Genomic DNA, 17,142 nt, shown 5'->3' on the forward strand with positions numbered 1-17,142 from the left:
AGAAGCTTCCTGCTTTCCAGGAAGGTGGCTTTATGTTGGGTGTTGTATCAGGAGACAGCTGGGCCCCATGGGAAGAGAATCTGGGGGTTTGGGTTTTTAAGTGATTGCACTTGGGTTCTGAGGAGGGTTTGTGTCTGAGTTCCAAGCAGCTCTTATGCTGCTGATGCAGTTTTTAATCAATTATTTCTTATCTATTTATACAGTTATAGTAGTAGCCTTCACCAGAAGAATAACACCTCTTAAATATTCGAAGCGATTCTTATAACTTTAATGGAATTATTTCATAGCTATGCACTTTGTATCAATAGGGTTTCAAAACAGCAGACGCATACTTTTGAGAATAGTGTCTCACCTGTTCTGGGTTTAATTTGTTTAAATTCTTATATTACAGGGCTGGAGAGATGGCTCAGCCATTAAAGGCTAGGCTCACAATCAAAAATATAAATTCCTTTTTTTTTTCTTCTTCGAGACAAGATTTCTCTGTAGCTTTGGAGTCTGTCCTGGAACTAGCTTTAGTAGAGCAGGCTGGCCTCGAACTCACAGAGATCCACCTGCCTCTGCCTCCCCAGTACTGGGATTAAAGTTATGCACCACCACTGTCTGGCACCAAAATATAAATTCTTATATTATAAACAAGTTATTGTTATTAATTTCAATCTGGAATTTTGCACACAGCAGATAAATTGGAATATATATGTATATATGCCTATATATGCATATATGTGTGCGTAATCTTTGTCTTTGTATATCCAGAGATAATCTCAAGGGTCACTTTTAGTGACTTGGAATTTCCTTCACCTCTAAGTTAAAAAAANTATATATTTGCCAGCCAAGTCTTCAGTTACATGAGAATTGATTTAGTATCTTTTTTTGTGTGTGACACCCTCTAAATGTTTAGAACTTCAATCTCACAATTACATCCTTTCTCCGGCATGCCTTCTTTTATTGTCTTGTCAGCTCTATTCTCTTTTTTCCTTAATTCACAAAGACTCCAACCTTCAGTGTTCCTAAAACACAGCTCCTCGAGCTAAGGCCTGTCGTGGCCTGGCAGAATGTGGATGGACTTGGCACATTTTGCTGAGACGTTTACTTCTGCCAGAAGCCATAGGCAGTTTTGGTACAGGGACCACACATTGCTAACCTTTGATCATGTATTGAACAGGCACCGCCCTCTCTCTGGAAGTTAGTTCTGTTTTTCTCTCATATAATTCTCTTCTATCTTTGACGTTAGTGCTAGGTTTAAATTTTACCCAATTATTATGCTAGTGCTACATATAAATGATCTCTTGTTTGGGTGAGTTTTGTTATCCAGGCAACACAGGACATTACTCAGCTATTAAATTAATCGGTTGCATTAGCAAGGTATGACTGTTTTGAGGGTCAGGGAAAGATTGATTGAATGCCGGAGGTCTTCCAGAGCGACTCTGTGGTGTGCAGCCACTGTGACGCACCAGTTCACCTCACTCTTCTCGAGAGCATTCTCTGACAGGCTTGGCATTCGGACTTTATTGGAGTCAGTGCAAAATGTGCACACCACATGCTCTTGTTAACCACCTAATAACCGTGCAGGGGGCATCCCTCTGAGAGGCCGGCCTGTGTTATGTAGTACTGATGAACATTTACTTTTAAAGGTGTTTATAATGATTTTCCCAGTTTTTTAATACGCGACACTCAACAAGTTAGTGTCTGAGGTGGTTTTTCCCGTTTATTAACCTCTGTGATTTCTAAGGACTGATAATGCTTTTCCCTCTTCACTGGAATTTCCTTCGGACAATTATGAATAGTAATGCTAATAATTTAAAGACAGACACATTTAATGTAGCTCGCAGCAAGAAGAAAAACTAGCAGTGCACTTGAGTGACTGGTTTGCTCTGTTCTTGGGTTATTCTCGTCCTCACTCTTCCTGACACTCTTTTTCATTCCGAGCTTACCTTAGACCCCCTTCCAGTTAGGGGCAGGCAGTAATTTGATAACCCTCGCAGTCCCCAGCGCATGGCCGGCTGCACAGCCCCGACACTGCAGAAGCAGCATCTGTAAGCAGCTCCCAGGGAGCTTGGCTTCCTGCATCTTCCACTTTAAAATCTTTGAGATCGTCAAAGGTTTTTCTACCCCTTTCAGTTGCTGGTCCTTGAACATCATCTTCCCTTAATTTTCTGCCCATCCGATATCTGTAACTTCTTTCCATCTTTTTACTGCTTTCTGTGTAGCTCAGGAGTTGTGTGTGACATTCTCCAGCATGTTCTCTCTAGGCATAGGGTTCCATGCTGCCCGCTATGAAGCCAGGGCTTTCAGCCAATCATTTCTGCCCCCCTTTTGGTCATAACAAGGAAGAGTTGTCAGAGGGATGAAATGGTTAATAAGAAAACCCAGGTACATAGTTCCTTTCGCTGCTTGCAGAACTAGTTACTAGTGGATGCCTAGTTAATATATGTGCTCTACCACGGTTATGTCCCACTTTATGAGCTTCCTTTTGACTAAATGAATGGAGGGGACGGTCTGGAGAATATTAATAATAATTTATGAAGGCTTTTTTAAAAAAATGGTAGGAAAAGATAAGCCTCCTTTCATAATAGAGATGCTGAAGTCAATCTTTTCCCCCCACCGTAGGGGCATAATCAACCCATTTCCTGCCTCCAAAGGAATCAGACCGTCTTCACTCCAGTGTGTTCACATAGCTGAAGGGCACACGAAAGCTGTGCTCTGTGTGGATTCTACTGACGATCTCCTCTTCACCGGATCAAAAGGTGCTAGCCATGGCTGGAGAGACAGCTTGGTGGTTCAGACTGTGTAGTACTGGTCTGTAGGATTTTAGTTATTCCCAGAACCCATGCTATGCCACCCACAACTGCCTGTAACTCCAGTTTCAGGGGATCTGGCACCCCCTTGTGGCCTTCATGTGCATGTGCACTCATGTGCACATACCTCTACATAAATATACACCCATGCACATAATTAAAAATAAAGTTCAGAAATGAAAGATGCTAGCAATCATCTAATGCTCATATGTATATATCTAAAAATAGCTTTAAAACAGAATTATTAAAAGACTACTTAAATCAAGTGAGCCTGATGTGGTGGTTTACTTCCTCAATTGCATAAAATACAAAATCGTTGCTTAGTGGGTAAGGGAGTAAAACCACTGTTTATATTTGTGAACACAGTGTTGTAAGAGTGTGCTTCCTTTCAGTGATTGACCCTTACTGCATACTGTGTTCTAGCTTTCGAAATGGACAGTATAAAAGTTTATCTAAGACCACTAAAATATATAATGTGGCAAAAAGATAGCAGCAACCCCCGTTTCTTATTACCATGTCAGAGATACTGAGACATGATACAAATGTGTCTCAGTACAACAGCTCCCATGAGCTACATGTTGCAGCTTCATATTACAGATAAAGAAACTCAAGATACTAAAGTGTTTTTCCTGTCTTAATTTAGCTAGTAGTTCCAACCAGATTGAGAAACCTCCAATCTTGCCCGATAATCTTGCACTATTTAGCCCCTTTGCTACATTATAAGAACCTAAAACAATAAGGCAGACCCCAGACACACCTCTCTTAGGTTAGATCCACTTTATCTCTCTTGCCTATGAAGTTTCCACAGACATTGAGGGATGTACAGTGATGCCTAATGCCAGATAGTTGGAGAAGACCACCATGCTTTGCTGTTTTGTTCCCATGGTGGAATGTTTAAAATAATTTCTGTTGTTAAAAGAACCTAAAATATTTCATATCAACAGCATTTCTTCTGCTTTGATCTTAATTTTTTTTTTTTTTTTTTTAGATCGTACCTGTAAAGTTTGGAATCTTGTGACTGGACAGGAAATTATGTCACTAGGGGTTCACCCTAACAACGTTGTATCTGTAAAATACTGCAATTATACCAGTTTGGTCTTCACGGTGTCAACATCTTATATTAAGGTGTGGGATATCAGAGACTCAGCAAAGTGCATTCGAACATTAACGTAAGTATCTTGAAAACACACACCAAGAGTGCTTTTTTTTTTATAAAACTGATTATAGTTTTAAATAGCTGACGAGAGCTTTAGCTTTTAAAAGATACTAACTTACTTCTCAGAGGATGTTTGATTGTTCACTGGGAAAATACCGAGGGAAAAGTTGAGCACAACAAAGACCGGATTGTGAAAAGGAACAGACAGACTAGATTAATCTGCCACTAAGTATGGATTTCATAGTTTCCCTTTCCCAAATGCTAAGGCAATGCCTGAGCACACAATTTACCACCTCATGGAATTAAGTGATTTCTATAAGTATGAGTCCTTGGAAAATGACTAAACTGACCATTGTTGGTATTGTTAGTATTGAGGAAGGATTTACACACACTTTAAAAGTTTAGACAGGAATCTCCCTGGTACCTTTATTCACGTATTCTCTTCGTTGGCCAGTACTTGTTCGTGGTGGGACCACCTGCTTGGTGCTAGGTACTGTGAATGTGGCCATGAACACATAGGCTCCTGCTATTGTCTACAGCCAGGGTCTTGAGAATTTAGGAAGCTGCTAGCCAAGCTTGTGGCAGAAAACATGACTTACGTTGCTTTGTTATTATTTATTTTACTTTGTTATTACTCACTTACTAGATCTTCAGGTCAAGTTACTCTTGGAGAAGCTTGTTCTGCAAGTGCCAGCCGGACAGTAGCTATTCCCTCTGGAGAGAGCCAGATCAATCAGATTGCACTAAACCCAACTGGCACTTTCCTCTATGCGGCCTCTGGAAATGCTGTCAGGATGTGGGACCTGAAAAGGTAGAACTTCTAGAAAATGCATCTCTTGCATATATCAAATACAGCTCTAAATGCCAATACCAATAATGCTCGTGAGATCCAATTTCCACATGTCCTCTAGCTCCCATTTAGAAAACTGTTACAGTTGTATTTTATTTTGCAAATAGCAATGCAATTTGCATATTCAGTGGTGTGAAAAAAAGTGATTTGACAAAATTTAAACAACTGCTCTTTTAATTACTTTGTTAATGTAAATCTGTTCTTTTTTAATAGCAGGATTAAATATAGGTTTAGCTTAACAGAGTGACTGAAAAACACATTTTGAGGAACTGTAATATTAATAGCCTAGAAGTGAAAAGCACTGCTGTATTCCAGCAGCTTGTTTTAAGATAGGACTGCCACGTAAGGTCATTGTTACCCTCCGACAACTGACTGCACACATTAAAAAAAAAAAAAGTCTTGCTATTTCATTCAGGCTGGCCTCGAACTTCATAGTTCAACTGAAGGTTGAGGTCACAGCTGTGTACCACCATGCCTGTGTAGAGTTGTTCATTCTTACACCTGTCAGATACCAGTTCTAGCCATGTTCAGCCTTTATAAGGACTAATGAAGGGCTCACCTATTTTCCCATATACATAGCTGCACATCAGTGTATATGTGCACATAGGCACATGCTGTGTGTGCTTGTGTTGTATAATGTGTGTATGTGTAGAATAGAATAGCCCCACTTCCTCGACAGCTTCATTGATGTTATAAGCAGTGATAATCAGTATTTTGAATAAATTGAGTCTAAAGGGATTAGTCGCGTCTTTCCTGAGTTCATGAACTTACTAGTTTGAAGTTTACATGGAGGGATTAACATTATCATTTTACAATTTCTCAGAATTTTGCTTATCTCCTAAATTGTGGTAAGCTGCGGAACAAGATCTAAGTATTTCCCAGCTTCCACCTTGGGATGTTAATTTGGTCATTTCTAGTTACTCTGTCCAGGGTTTCAAGAGGCAGGGCTGAATTCTAAAAGAAAATTAATAAAAAATATTATGAACTAATATAGATTATATGAGTCTTCCATTATGCTCTGAATGCTTTCAACAGTCATTTTTATTTCTCTTTGAAGGTTTCAGTCTACAGGAAAGCTAACTGGCCACCTGGGCCCTGTTATGTGCCTTACAGTAGACCAGATCTCCAATGGACAAGACCTAATCATCACTGGCTCCAAGGACCACTACATCAAAGTGTGTATTACAGAGGTGGAATTGCATTTTCTTGAGTGATAGGTTCAAAGTATTCACAAATCTCAGCCCTGTCCCACATCTCTTTTCTTTCTCCTGTGACCATTGAGGTTGATTAAGCTTCTTAGTTTTGTTTTGCACGAGAACAGGAACTCCCCTTCCTCCTGCAAATACTGGCTGTAATTTTCTCCTTGGGGAGGGGAGCCTTCTCGTGTGTGCCCCCTCATCCGTGATGGAGCGTTGGCAGGCCCCACTCTTCAGCAGTCAACCGTGGCTGCTGTGAGTTCTTGAGTGCACCGGTCACATCACGTATGGAAGACAGCGTTTCGTAGCACTCCCCATCCTCTGATTTTTTCTGCCCGCCTCTTCTATGATGTCACTTGGTCATTGGAGGTGTGACCTAGATGTCCTGCTTAGGGCTGAGAGCATTCCACAGTCACTTACTCTCAGCCCTTTGCAAGGTCACTTTCTCTTAACCAGATGTCTTCCCCTACTTTCTGCCCTTTGCTTTTTGGTTTTCATAGTCTTTATTTATAGTTACCGATTTGGTTGTTTTTGTTTCTTTTGAGAGAGGGTATTATGTAGTCCAGGCTGGGCTTTGAACTCTCTGTGATCAAAATAACCTTGAACATATAATCTTCCTGCCTCTAGCTCCCAAGTGCAGGGACGATAGACTTATACTATCACATGCCAGCTGCCTAGTTTGCTTCTCTGCTGCAGTGGTAAAACACTAAGCAAAGCCTACCTGGGGAAGAAGAGTTTATTTAGATTACAGGTTACAGTCCAACATGAAGGGAATATAAGGCAGGAACTCAAGGCAGGATCCTGGATATAGAGACTGTAGTAGTAAACATAGAAGGATGCCGTTTATGAGTTTTCTCCAATGCTCAAGTTTAGCTACCTTTCTTATACAGCCTAGCCTTGCCTGCCTAGGGATGCTACCACTTACACTGGGCTCTTCCACATTAATTGTAAATCTAGGAAATGCTCCACAGACATGTCTACATGTTAATCTGATGGAGACAATTCTTCAACCAATGTTTCTTCTTCCCAGATGTGTCCAGTTGACAACCAAGATTAGTCATCATACTCAATTTTATTAATTCCCAGAGACTGACACCGGGTTTCATGCATACTAGGCAAGAACTCTACCAACTGAGATTATATATATATATATATATATATATATATTCTCTCCCTATATCTCTCCCTATTATATATACATACATATATATATATCTCCCTATTGACTGCTTTTGATATTATTCAGTCATAGGTTGTCCTTTTAAGTCAAGTGACAGAGAAAAATGAAAAGGTTTGAAGGATACCTTTGGGAAGGTGGAGAAGGAATCTGGAATTGAAAACCTACTTAACTTTAACTGAATAACATAATATTATTTCAACTTCAAATGCATTGATATATAACATCTTTAGCACTGAATATCACATTTCCTTATTTATACATGAAAAAATCCAATTACTTTTCTTGAAGTTTGCGGCTGTGATGCTCAAACAAAGTCAGTGTAAATGGGGCTCGGAGTGTCCCTCCGTGTCATTCCTGCAAAGTTTGTGCGGCTAACAGGTCGCTTAGATGCACCTTTGTCTTCCTGTGAATGGGCGCATGGAAACGTGTGTTTAAAAGTTGCACGGATGACTGCTGTCTTTCTGATTCTCTCTTGTAGATGTTTGATGTGACCGGAGGGGCTCTTGGAACTGTAAGCCCCACCCACAACTTTGAGCCTCCTCATTATGACGGCATAGAAGCACTGACCATTCAAGGGGATAACCTATTCAGTGGGTCCAGAGACAATGGAATCAAGAAATGGGACTTGGCTCAGAAAGGTCTTCTTCAGGTAATTCAGAAACTCTGCATGGTATGAAGTGACTATTTCAAAACCACACAGGAGTCAGTCCAACAACTTGGGGGACGGGGGTTCTATATAGATTCTCATTGCTTTAACATGGGTCTCTCTTAAAGATTTTTAAAAAATTTTTTCAATATAATGTTACAGTCTTTATTATAAAACAATTTGCAAATAAATTTAAACATCACAAACCAAATTTAACTAGATCCAAACTTTAAAAATCTCATTGGTCTTCTATATCAGTGGTTCTCAGCCTTCCTAATGCTGTAACCCTTTAATATAGTACTCACGTTGTGGTGACCCCCCAATTATAAAATTTTCATTGCACTTCATATCTGTAATTTTACTACTGTTTATGGATTGTAATGTAAATATCTATGTTTTCTGATGGACTTAAGTAGCCTCTGTGAAAGGTCATTTGAACCCCCCCTCCCCAAATGGCCTGTGATTCACAGGTTGAATATGGAGGTTGTGTAGATTTGCATTAAATTTTCCACTTTCAATAGCAAATATATTTTCTGTACTTTATCTTCAATAAAGTTACTTCCATCAGAGTGGTAAGTTGGTAAACATTCAACGAATGCACACTTGGTAAGAAAAGACATGTCACTACTGAAGGTTGAAAGACGGAGAATTTTTGTGTTATCTCTTTATTAAATACCACCTTGAGGTAGAACATTTACATTTGCCCCAAGCTACATGAAGATCACCTGGAGTTGAGAGACTCCTCAGTCCTGGGAATATCTTCTCGAGTCCAGTAGGCAGTGCTTCCATTTCCTATAGAATGAGTGCAGGGCTGCAGTGTATCAGGGAAGAAATTAGTAAACGGAGAAATCTGTTTGCAAGTCTCTGCATGTATGCATTACAGCTGCTACCCCTTCCCTGCTTCCAGGCTGCAGCTAAAGACAAAATGCACAAGTAACATGAACATTAGAAGAACACTTCAGACTCTTTCATAGATATATATGCATGGTCGTAATTTTTAATATTGTGAACATAAATATGTTTATACATAAAATCTGGTCATATGGTATTATCTAGTCATTTTTTTTTGTGTATGTGTTCATCATGAAATAGATAAACTCCCATTTTCCTTAGGCCTGCATATTCCCTAGCAAAGTGTAAGACTGTTTTCATGAGGCAGTTCTTCTAATCAATATGCATGCCAGTTTGGAGTTTTCAAACTTGTTTTGTTATGGATATTTTAGGTAACAAAAAAGGAGACAACTTTTGTGTGTTTTCTGAGTCATTTAGATGCTATAGATTACTAATGCTATGTCTTTAATACTGAAAACTGTGTTGGAAACCAGGAAGCAAGTTGTAGAATTATTGTTTAAATCGCCGAATGTGTAGAAATGGGCCTTTGTAACTTGGAGAACGTTCTGCATCCCTGACTCTGAGTTTCACCACTGAGAGTCCTATAACCACTTTTGGTGTGGCCACTGGTTTTGAAAGATTCCTCTTCCAAGCTGCTTTCTCTCTTCTCTCCCAGCAAGTCCCAAACGCACACAAGGACTGGGTCTGTGCCCTGGGCCTGGTGCCAGGCCACCCGGTTTTACTCAGCGGCTGCAGAGGCGGTATTTTGAAACTCTGGAACGTGGATACTTTTGTGCCAGTTGGAGAGCTGAGAGGTCATGAGAGTCCCATCAATGCCATCTGTGTTAATTCCACCCACGTTTTCACTGCAGCCGAGTAAGTTTCCTCCTGTGGTCGTGCCCTGGGTGGGTTGCTATGTTCAGACTGAACAAATCCTGTAGGCCCTAAGTATTTGCAAACACGGCCCAGGGGGGATCCCTCTCTCTTTACAGCCATCCTAGCAACTGGTTCACAATGACTGATTTACTTTCATTGATTTATTTGTAATATGACTTTGCTCTTTAGTCCATATTGGCTTAGAACTCATCATCCTTCTGTCTTAGTACCCAAGAGATGAGATTGTAGTGGTGTGTCATCATACCTGGCTCCCAAATTATGATTTCTGATGGCATGAGAATGGGACGTTACTTCCATGTTAGTACCCTGCATATCGTGAATCTGACATCAGATCTTTTCTTGGTGACTTAAAAAAAATGCATTAATGACTAATTTTGAATTTTCCTGTCTTTAGAAGAGCAGCTAGTTTGCTATGATTTATATTTAGAACAAATTATTTTTTTTAACAGTCTTTACATTTCTTTCTCCACTTAATATATAAGAAGGTGATAATAACATGTTTCCTCCCTCCTGTGAAGAGTTCGATTGACTAATTCATTTCTTGTTTATTTGATTACTCATAACGAACCTCTGTGTGCCTGGCCTTATTCTAGATTCTTAGGAAGAGAGCAGAAAGCAGAGCAAACACAAACTGTACCTTCTATTCCAACGAGAAGGAGCAGAAAATAAGGAAGGGAAAAACTGCAATGATGACAATGAGCAAGGGTGGGGTTATAAAACAGCAGTAATGCTGGGAGGGAGGCCTCCTGGGGTGGCATTTCAGATGCCTGAGCACGGTAGAAAGACTGCCATTGCAGCCACGCAGTGTGTGCTGCAATCATCATCAGCTCCGAGTCCGGATTGCTTGCCTGTGTTTGCATTTTCTTGCTAAATGCCCTATTCTTTTTCTTTATTGTTTCTCTGCTGAGGATTGACTCTAGGGTGTCACGAATACCAAATAGGTTCTTCTCTGATGAATGATGGCTACAGCTCAGGTGACCTAGGGCAACACAGGCCATGCAGGTTCTTCTCTGATGAGGGATGGCTATGGCTCAGGTGACCTAGGGCCACACAGGCCATGCAGGTTCTTCTCTGATGAGGGATGGCTATGGCTCAGGTGACCTAGGGTGGTGACACAGGCCATGCAGGCTCTTTTCTCATGAGTGATGGCTACAGCTCAGGTGACCTAGGGCAACCCAGGCCATACGTGTTGTATATCACTGGGTCCCAGGGATTGATGTGTGGGTAATTAATTATACTTATACTCACCTTTCATGAGATGATCTCATTTTTTTTGAGAATTAAACTTTTCACTATTACTCAAGGACTGTTAGATGCCAATAAAATCTAAGAAGCTAAATACTTTTTTTTCTTTTCTTTTCTTTTTTATTTTTATTTTTTATTGAGAAAAAAAAGTTTCTGCCTCCTCCCAGCCTTCCATTTCCCTCCCCTTCCTCCCACCCCTCTCCCCCTCACCCCACTGCTCTCCCCCTCCCTCTCCAGTCCAAAGAGCAATCAGGGTTCCCTGCCCTGTGGAAAGTCCAAGGTCCTCCCCCCTCAGTCCAGGTCTAGGTGAGCATCCAAACTGGTTAGGCTCCCACAAAGCCAGAACATGAAGTAGAATCAAAACCCCGTGCCATTGTCCTTGGCTTCTCATCAGCCCTCATTGTTCGCCATGTTCAGAGAGTCTGGTTTTATCCCATGCTTTTTCAGTCACAGTCCAGCTGGCCTTGGTGAGCTCCCAATAGATCAGCCCCACTGTCTCAGTGGGTGGGTGCACCCCTGTGGTCCTGACTTCTTTGCTCATATTCTCCCTCCTTCTGCTCCTCATTGGGACATTGGGAGCTTAGTCCGGTGCTCCAGTGTGGGTCTCTGTCTCTATCTCCATCCATCGCCAGATGAAGGTTCTTTATTTATCTCTAGAAACCAATTACGAGCGAGTACATCCCATGTTCATCTTTTTGGGTCTGGATTACCTCACTCAGGATACTGTTTTCTATTTCCATCCATTTGCATGCAAAATTAGAGAAGTCATTGTTTTTTACCGCTGAGTAGTAATCTAATGTGTATATATTCCACACTTTCTTCATCCATTCTTCCATTGAAGGACATCTAGGTTGTTTCCAGGTTCTGGCTATTACAAATAATGCTGCTATGAACATAGTTGAACAAATGCCCTTGTCATATGATCGGGCATTTTTAAAGGAGTTTTAGGTTCCCTTCTGTTGCTGTGATAAAACACCGGCCAGCAGCAAGTTAGAGCAGATTGTTACAGCGTACAGTCCATCATCAAGGGAAGTCAAGCAGGAACTCGGAGCAGAGACTGTGGAGGATGCTGCTTCCCAGCTCGTTCACAGGACCATGCTTAGCTAGCTGTCTTACACAGCCCTGGGAATGGTATTGTGGACAGTAGGCTGGACCCTCCTATATCAATTAATAATTTAGACAACTTCCCATAGACATGCACATGAGTCAGTATGATCCGGGCAATTCTTCATTGACTTTCCTCTCACGTTACTCTAGGCTGTGTCAGGATGACAGTTAAAGCTAACTAGAACACTCTCCCCTTGATCACTTGGTACACAGACACACTATTTTAAACCATAATCCCGTAACTTTTAAATTCTTTGTCTCCAAGATTTGATGTAACTTTTATAAGTTCCAAAGTGTCTTAACAGCTGACTCCTGTAAAATAAAGAAACAAATCTCATACTTTCATATTTCAAAAGGGGAAAACTTGGGCATATAAATAAATGAGATTAAAACAAACCAACAATCCAGCTCCGTAGCTCAGTGTCTGATATCTGGGACTTACTGAGTAGTCCTCCGGCTCTAAAATTCCTGGGCAGGCCCAGTTCTCCAGCTCCGCCATCCCTGCACACACAGCTTGTTTTAGGGCCTTGGCAGAATCTTCATGGCTCTGTCTTCTTCACACCCTGGGTTCTCCACTGCAGCTGAGGATGCTTCTTCACCAGCGGGCTCTCACTGTTTGCTGCCCGCTTGAAGTGCAGCCTTGGCCCCTTTGAACCCCTTCTTTTTGGTGTTGACCCTGTGGAAATACTTTTCCATTGCTTCAATGAGTCTCAGAAGCTTTCACCTCAACAGAGCTCTTATAACTAATCTTGTAATTTATAATAGTATGTAATATAGATAAACAAAATATATTAATTTTATATTTTAAATAAAATATATTTAAATTTGAAAAGCTCCATTTAAGAATACATATGACATGGATAAATTAATAAGTAAATAACATAAAATAGGAGATTACTAATCAAGGGTGATAGTTCAACCTCCTCCAAGTCAGCATTGTCTTAATGAAGTACAAAAATAATTTTACTCAGTGGCACTTGTCTTTGATTAATCAAAACTGATTCCTGAGCTCCAGTCTAACAAGCACTCTATTATTCCAATGGAACACAAGACTTGACTCCTATAGAGATTTACAAAGTCCTTCCCTGAATAGATCCTGCGGCCTTGGGTCTCGGCTGGGTAAATTCCCAATTCTGTTGACTCCAGATTCTGCTTCCTGTCTCTTCAGCTTGCTGTTTTTTGTGCATTTTTCTCCTCTCTGTGCTGTGTGATGCAGAAACATTCCAGGCGGGAAGTGTTCTACGAGTGTGTGTTTGCTCTTCTTGTGCAACACTGCACAACTTTTATGTGCATTAATGAGAGACCTTTGAGGAAAATCCTTTTTTTTTTATAAGTCATTCTGAGAGCTATTAGGACATTTCTGCCTCTGCTCATACGTCCATTTTAAATTTATTGTCTTGTAGCGATCGGACTGTGCGAATCTGGAAAGCCCACAATTTGCAAGATGGTCAAATCTCTGACACAGGCGATCTGGGCGAAGATACGGCCAGCAGTTAAACAAGTCCGGAGATTAGCGTAAACCGACACTGTGCGGACTCTGTGTTCCTTAATGAAGAGGATGCCCTGCACTTATTAGTAATGGAAACAACTGGAGATATATCGGAACCTATCTGCTAGATAGAAATGTATTCTAATCAAACTGTACTGTCTTGTATGTGTAATATTAATATCTACCAACACATATGCTTCTTACAATTGATGTATTGCTTAAATCACACTTTGATTGTGACTGGATTTTTGTGCCTAGCTATAAAAAAGATACTTTCAAGTAATTTGAGTTCTAAGATGTCTGCTTTTGTGGCAGCCAGAAGCATACCCAGAGTAAAACACTCCTCCCTGTTTTCTCGTTCCGATGTGTTCACATACCTGACACCTTTTGAACACATCTTGGAACTGTTCATCCTCCTCATCAGAAATTTTGTCAGGCTACCAAATTTCAAGGCTCTTTCAATGTAATGGAATAATAAAATCAGAAACTGTTTTTGATGGTTCCTCATACTTGATCTTAGTCTGCTAAGAAAGGTAACAGTTTGTGCTAAAATGTTCATGTTTACCTGTATTGACCAAAGCTTTCGGTTGTTCTGCATTCTGTGCTCAGCATGGAAGCGCCGCATAGCTGCTGTGCTTTTAGAGCTGGGCCTGTATTCTGTGACGGTGAGCTGCTGATTTCCTAACAGAAAGATATTTTCATCTATTTTCCTATGGAATTGTTTCTATTATTATCTTGTAAGTTCTTTTTATTTCATAGTAATAGCTCCTTTCTCTTTCCTCTGTTTTTTTTATATGCTGCTAAATATATTTTAAATATACTGTGTTTGCACACCTTGGTAGACTTTTATCATTTTGTGGTGGGAAACAATGTAAATAGGTAGATTGTAAAGAGAGACTGTCTGGCATTGTGGCTGTATGAATTTCTACCTACTGTTTGATTGGGTTTTGTTAAAGGATGTATAATTTATCTGTCTGCTCAGAATATTAATTTGTAAATTCTGCAAGTTTAGTTTTATGTAATGGTATAACTTTTGAAATGATTGTCTTGTGTTATTTTTTTTTGCCCTGAAAATATTTGTTTGTAAATGAAAGTTTAGCTAGTGCTTAAATAAACATGATGCTCTGAATTGTTCTTATTCTATTCATATTTTCTAAGTGTAGGAAAATTCCAGTGTGAGTAACACTTGTTCGTCTGCGTGTGGTGTGAGCAAAGACCCAGCTGTCCAACTGTTTCTTCCCTTGTTCCTGAGACATGACACAGTTTGAAAAGCCCCAGCTGTAACCTCAGTTTGATGAACCATGGAAATGCTAGTTAAAGAAATTAAATCAGTTGATGCAACTAGAGGGATTTGAACATAGATAATAATACAAAAAATTATTGTGATAAATGTGAAGGCAGTGACCTTGCCTCCCAGCAGAGAAGGGTGCGGACAGAGACAAGATGCCAGAGCAGGTGTAAGCTGCAGAAGAACTTTCCGGGCACCAAACTCTGTGTTATAATTTTTCTTAGGTCCCAGAGATTACCTGTTTGTTTTATGTTGAGCTGTACATCTATTTCTCTATATTCCTTTATGCATGTGTATGGTGTTTTAGGGAAAGCATTTTTTTTTTTTTTAAATGAAGGGACTTATTTTTCTGGTCCTCTGGAAGAGCAGCCAGTGGTGCTCTTAATCACTGAGCCATAGTTCCAGCCTCTGCTGTTCTTGTTTTTACAGCTTTGTAAAGATGGTTGTTACCTGAGGACTACATAAAAACACGTTAATCATTAACAAAATAAATCAAAACTGCAGTGAGATGCCATCTCACCCGTGCGAGAACGGCTATTGTGAAACTTACCAAAAAAAAAACTGCTGCTAGTAGTAACATTAGTCCAGCCATAATGGGAAACAATATGAAAACTCCTCAAGACACTAAAATTAGCTGGATGTGGTGGTACAGGCCTGTGATCCCAACACTGGAAGGCAGAGGTATGGCTTCAGAATTCCAGCCCAGCCAGAGTGAAATAGGTCAAAAGGTACCATTAGCCACCAGCCAGACATTTCCAAAGCTAAGGGCTGGACAGCTAGCTCAGTGGTAGGACAGATTAGCGTGCCCAAGAATCAGTATAAAAAACACCAGCAAAAATCAAACAATCTCTCCCCCAGAAAACCCACCAACCCACCAAAACAAAATGCAAACCAGAGATCCTAAACAACCATATAATCCAGATATACCACTCTGGATATATACCTGAAGGAGAGTGCCGCAATCATCACAACGGCTAAGATACGATTATTGCCTTTCAACAGGTGGAGAAATAAAACAGCGTATATACACATGAAGAAGAATGAAATCACGTCATCTCCTGGGCAAGGATGTAAATGGAGTTTACAGCATACTAAAGCTAGAAGCCAGATGCAGACAAAATCAGATGTTTCCTTTCATATGGAGAATAGCAGCAGCAAAGATACTCTCTAAAATACTACTAAAAATACCATCTAAAAAAATACTCTCTAAAGGAGTATTTGAAAGCAGAAGAGGGAAAAATGGAAAATGGAGGAAAAGAAGGGAGAGAAGGGGAAAAGGAGGCAATTAGGGAGCAAGGATTTGAGCAGAGCTGTGTGTGACTATGGAAAAGTAGCAGCGACAATCTTTAATCTAACAGTGGCCAAATCTCATTATCTGGAGACTTAGGAACCTTTCACTTTGCCTAATACCCATCACTAAGTTCTTTCCCTGATTTACCTGGCCAGCTAGGTTGATGTTCTTGCAGCTTAGACAAGTAAGAAAGAGTTCTGGAAACTGGGTTCCCAGTCCCTGGAAGTGGCATAGATACCAGCAACAAAGATCAACAACTTGAGAAGACTTTCTTGTCTAACTTTTACTCTAGGCATTTCTTCGGGGTAAAGTGGCCTCATCTAGTTCATCTTCCTATAAAAGAACCACCCCGCAGAGAAAGGTCTCCACGTGCCTGAGTAGCCAAGTCTTCCGGGATGAAGATGCCTTTCGTCCAGGTGACGACACCCTAACCTGGTGACTGGTGGTCTGAGGATAACTGCACCTGTAATCTCTTACCTAAAAATCTTTCTGTGAAGTATCATTGCTTATTTGTTATATTTGATTTTGATATTTCCCTAAATAAATAAGGGAAAGGTTGAGGATTTTGTTTCGGTTTTAGTTGGTGGGGATTTGCTGTTTGTTTTGAGACAGAACCTCTCCATGGAGGAGCAGGTTGCCTCATAAAATATGATCCGCCTGCCTCTCTGCCTTCCAAGTACAGGGATGATATGGCTATGCTACTGCACCATTTGGGCTTATTTGTTTTTATATTAAATACAGCAAAGGGATACATAGATTTCCCCATGAAACCAGTACCTGTTGGGCAGTATTATTTTAAGATGTGTTACTTTTGTTTATGCTGCATTTGTTTAACTCCGTGAAGCTGTGTTACTGTGCCTGTCTAAAACACCTGAGGGCCTAATAAAGAACTGAACGCTCAATAGTGAGGCAGGAAAGAGGAGTGGGTAGTACGGGTGGGCAGAGAAGATAAATAGAAGGAGAAATATGGGAGAAAGGGATCTGACAAGAGAGGAAGGAGGAGGACTTCAGGGGCCACTCACCCAGCTACCCAGCTACCCAGCCAGAAATGGAGTAAGAAGGAAAGAAAACGTATACCAGAATAGAGAAAGATAAAATCCCTGAGGCCAAAGACAGACACGATCATTTAAGTTAAGAGAATTTAGCAAGAAACAAGTTAAGCTAAGGTCAG

At 40.5% G+C, this 17,142-nt stretch overlaps 1 protein-coding gene across 10 annotated transcripts in view; it reads left to right on the forward strand.

Annotated features, from left to right (window-relative positions):
* Kif21a (kinesin family member 21A) overlaps positions 1–14,521 on the forward strand; it is a 113,860-nt gene extending 99,339 nt beyond the window's left edge. For all 10 annotated transcript variants that reach the window (XM_050127905.1, XM_050127945.1, XM_050127953.1 and 7 more), the window contains 7 exons: positions 2,608–2,744; positions 3,784–3,964; positions 4,598–4,762; positions 5,859–5,976; positions 7,656–7,826; positions 9,331–9,530; positions 13,307–14,521. In XM_050127905.1, coding sequence (XP_049983862.1) covers positions 2,608–2,744; positions 3,784–3,964; positions 4,598–4,762; positions 5,859–5,976; positions 7,656–7,826; positions 9,331–9,530; positions 13,307–13,400 — 1,066 coding nt within the window. In that variant the 3' untranslated portion in view covers positions 13,401–14,521. The remainder of the gene's footprint in view (positions 1–2,607; positions 2,745–3,783; positions 3,965–4,597; positions 4,763–5,858; positions 5,977–7,655; positions 7,827–9,330; positions 9,531–13,306) is intronic.
* Positions 14,522–17,142: the final 2,621 nt, after the last annotated feature.

The sequence above is a fragment of the Alexandromys fortis genome, unplaced genomic scaffold (genome assembly GCF_014885135.2).
Source record: "Alexandromys fortis isolate MF-2015 unplaced genomic scaffold, M_Fortis_MF-2015_v1.1 scaffold_28, whole genome shotgun sequence".
Lineage (NCBI taxonomy): Eukaryota > Metazoa > Chordata > Mammalia > Rodentia > Cricetidae > Alexandromys > Alexandromys fortis.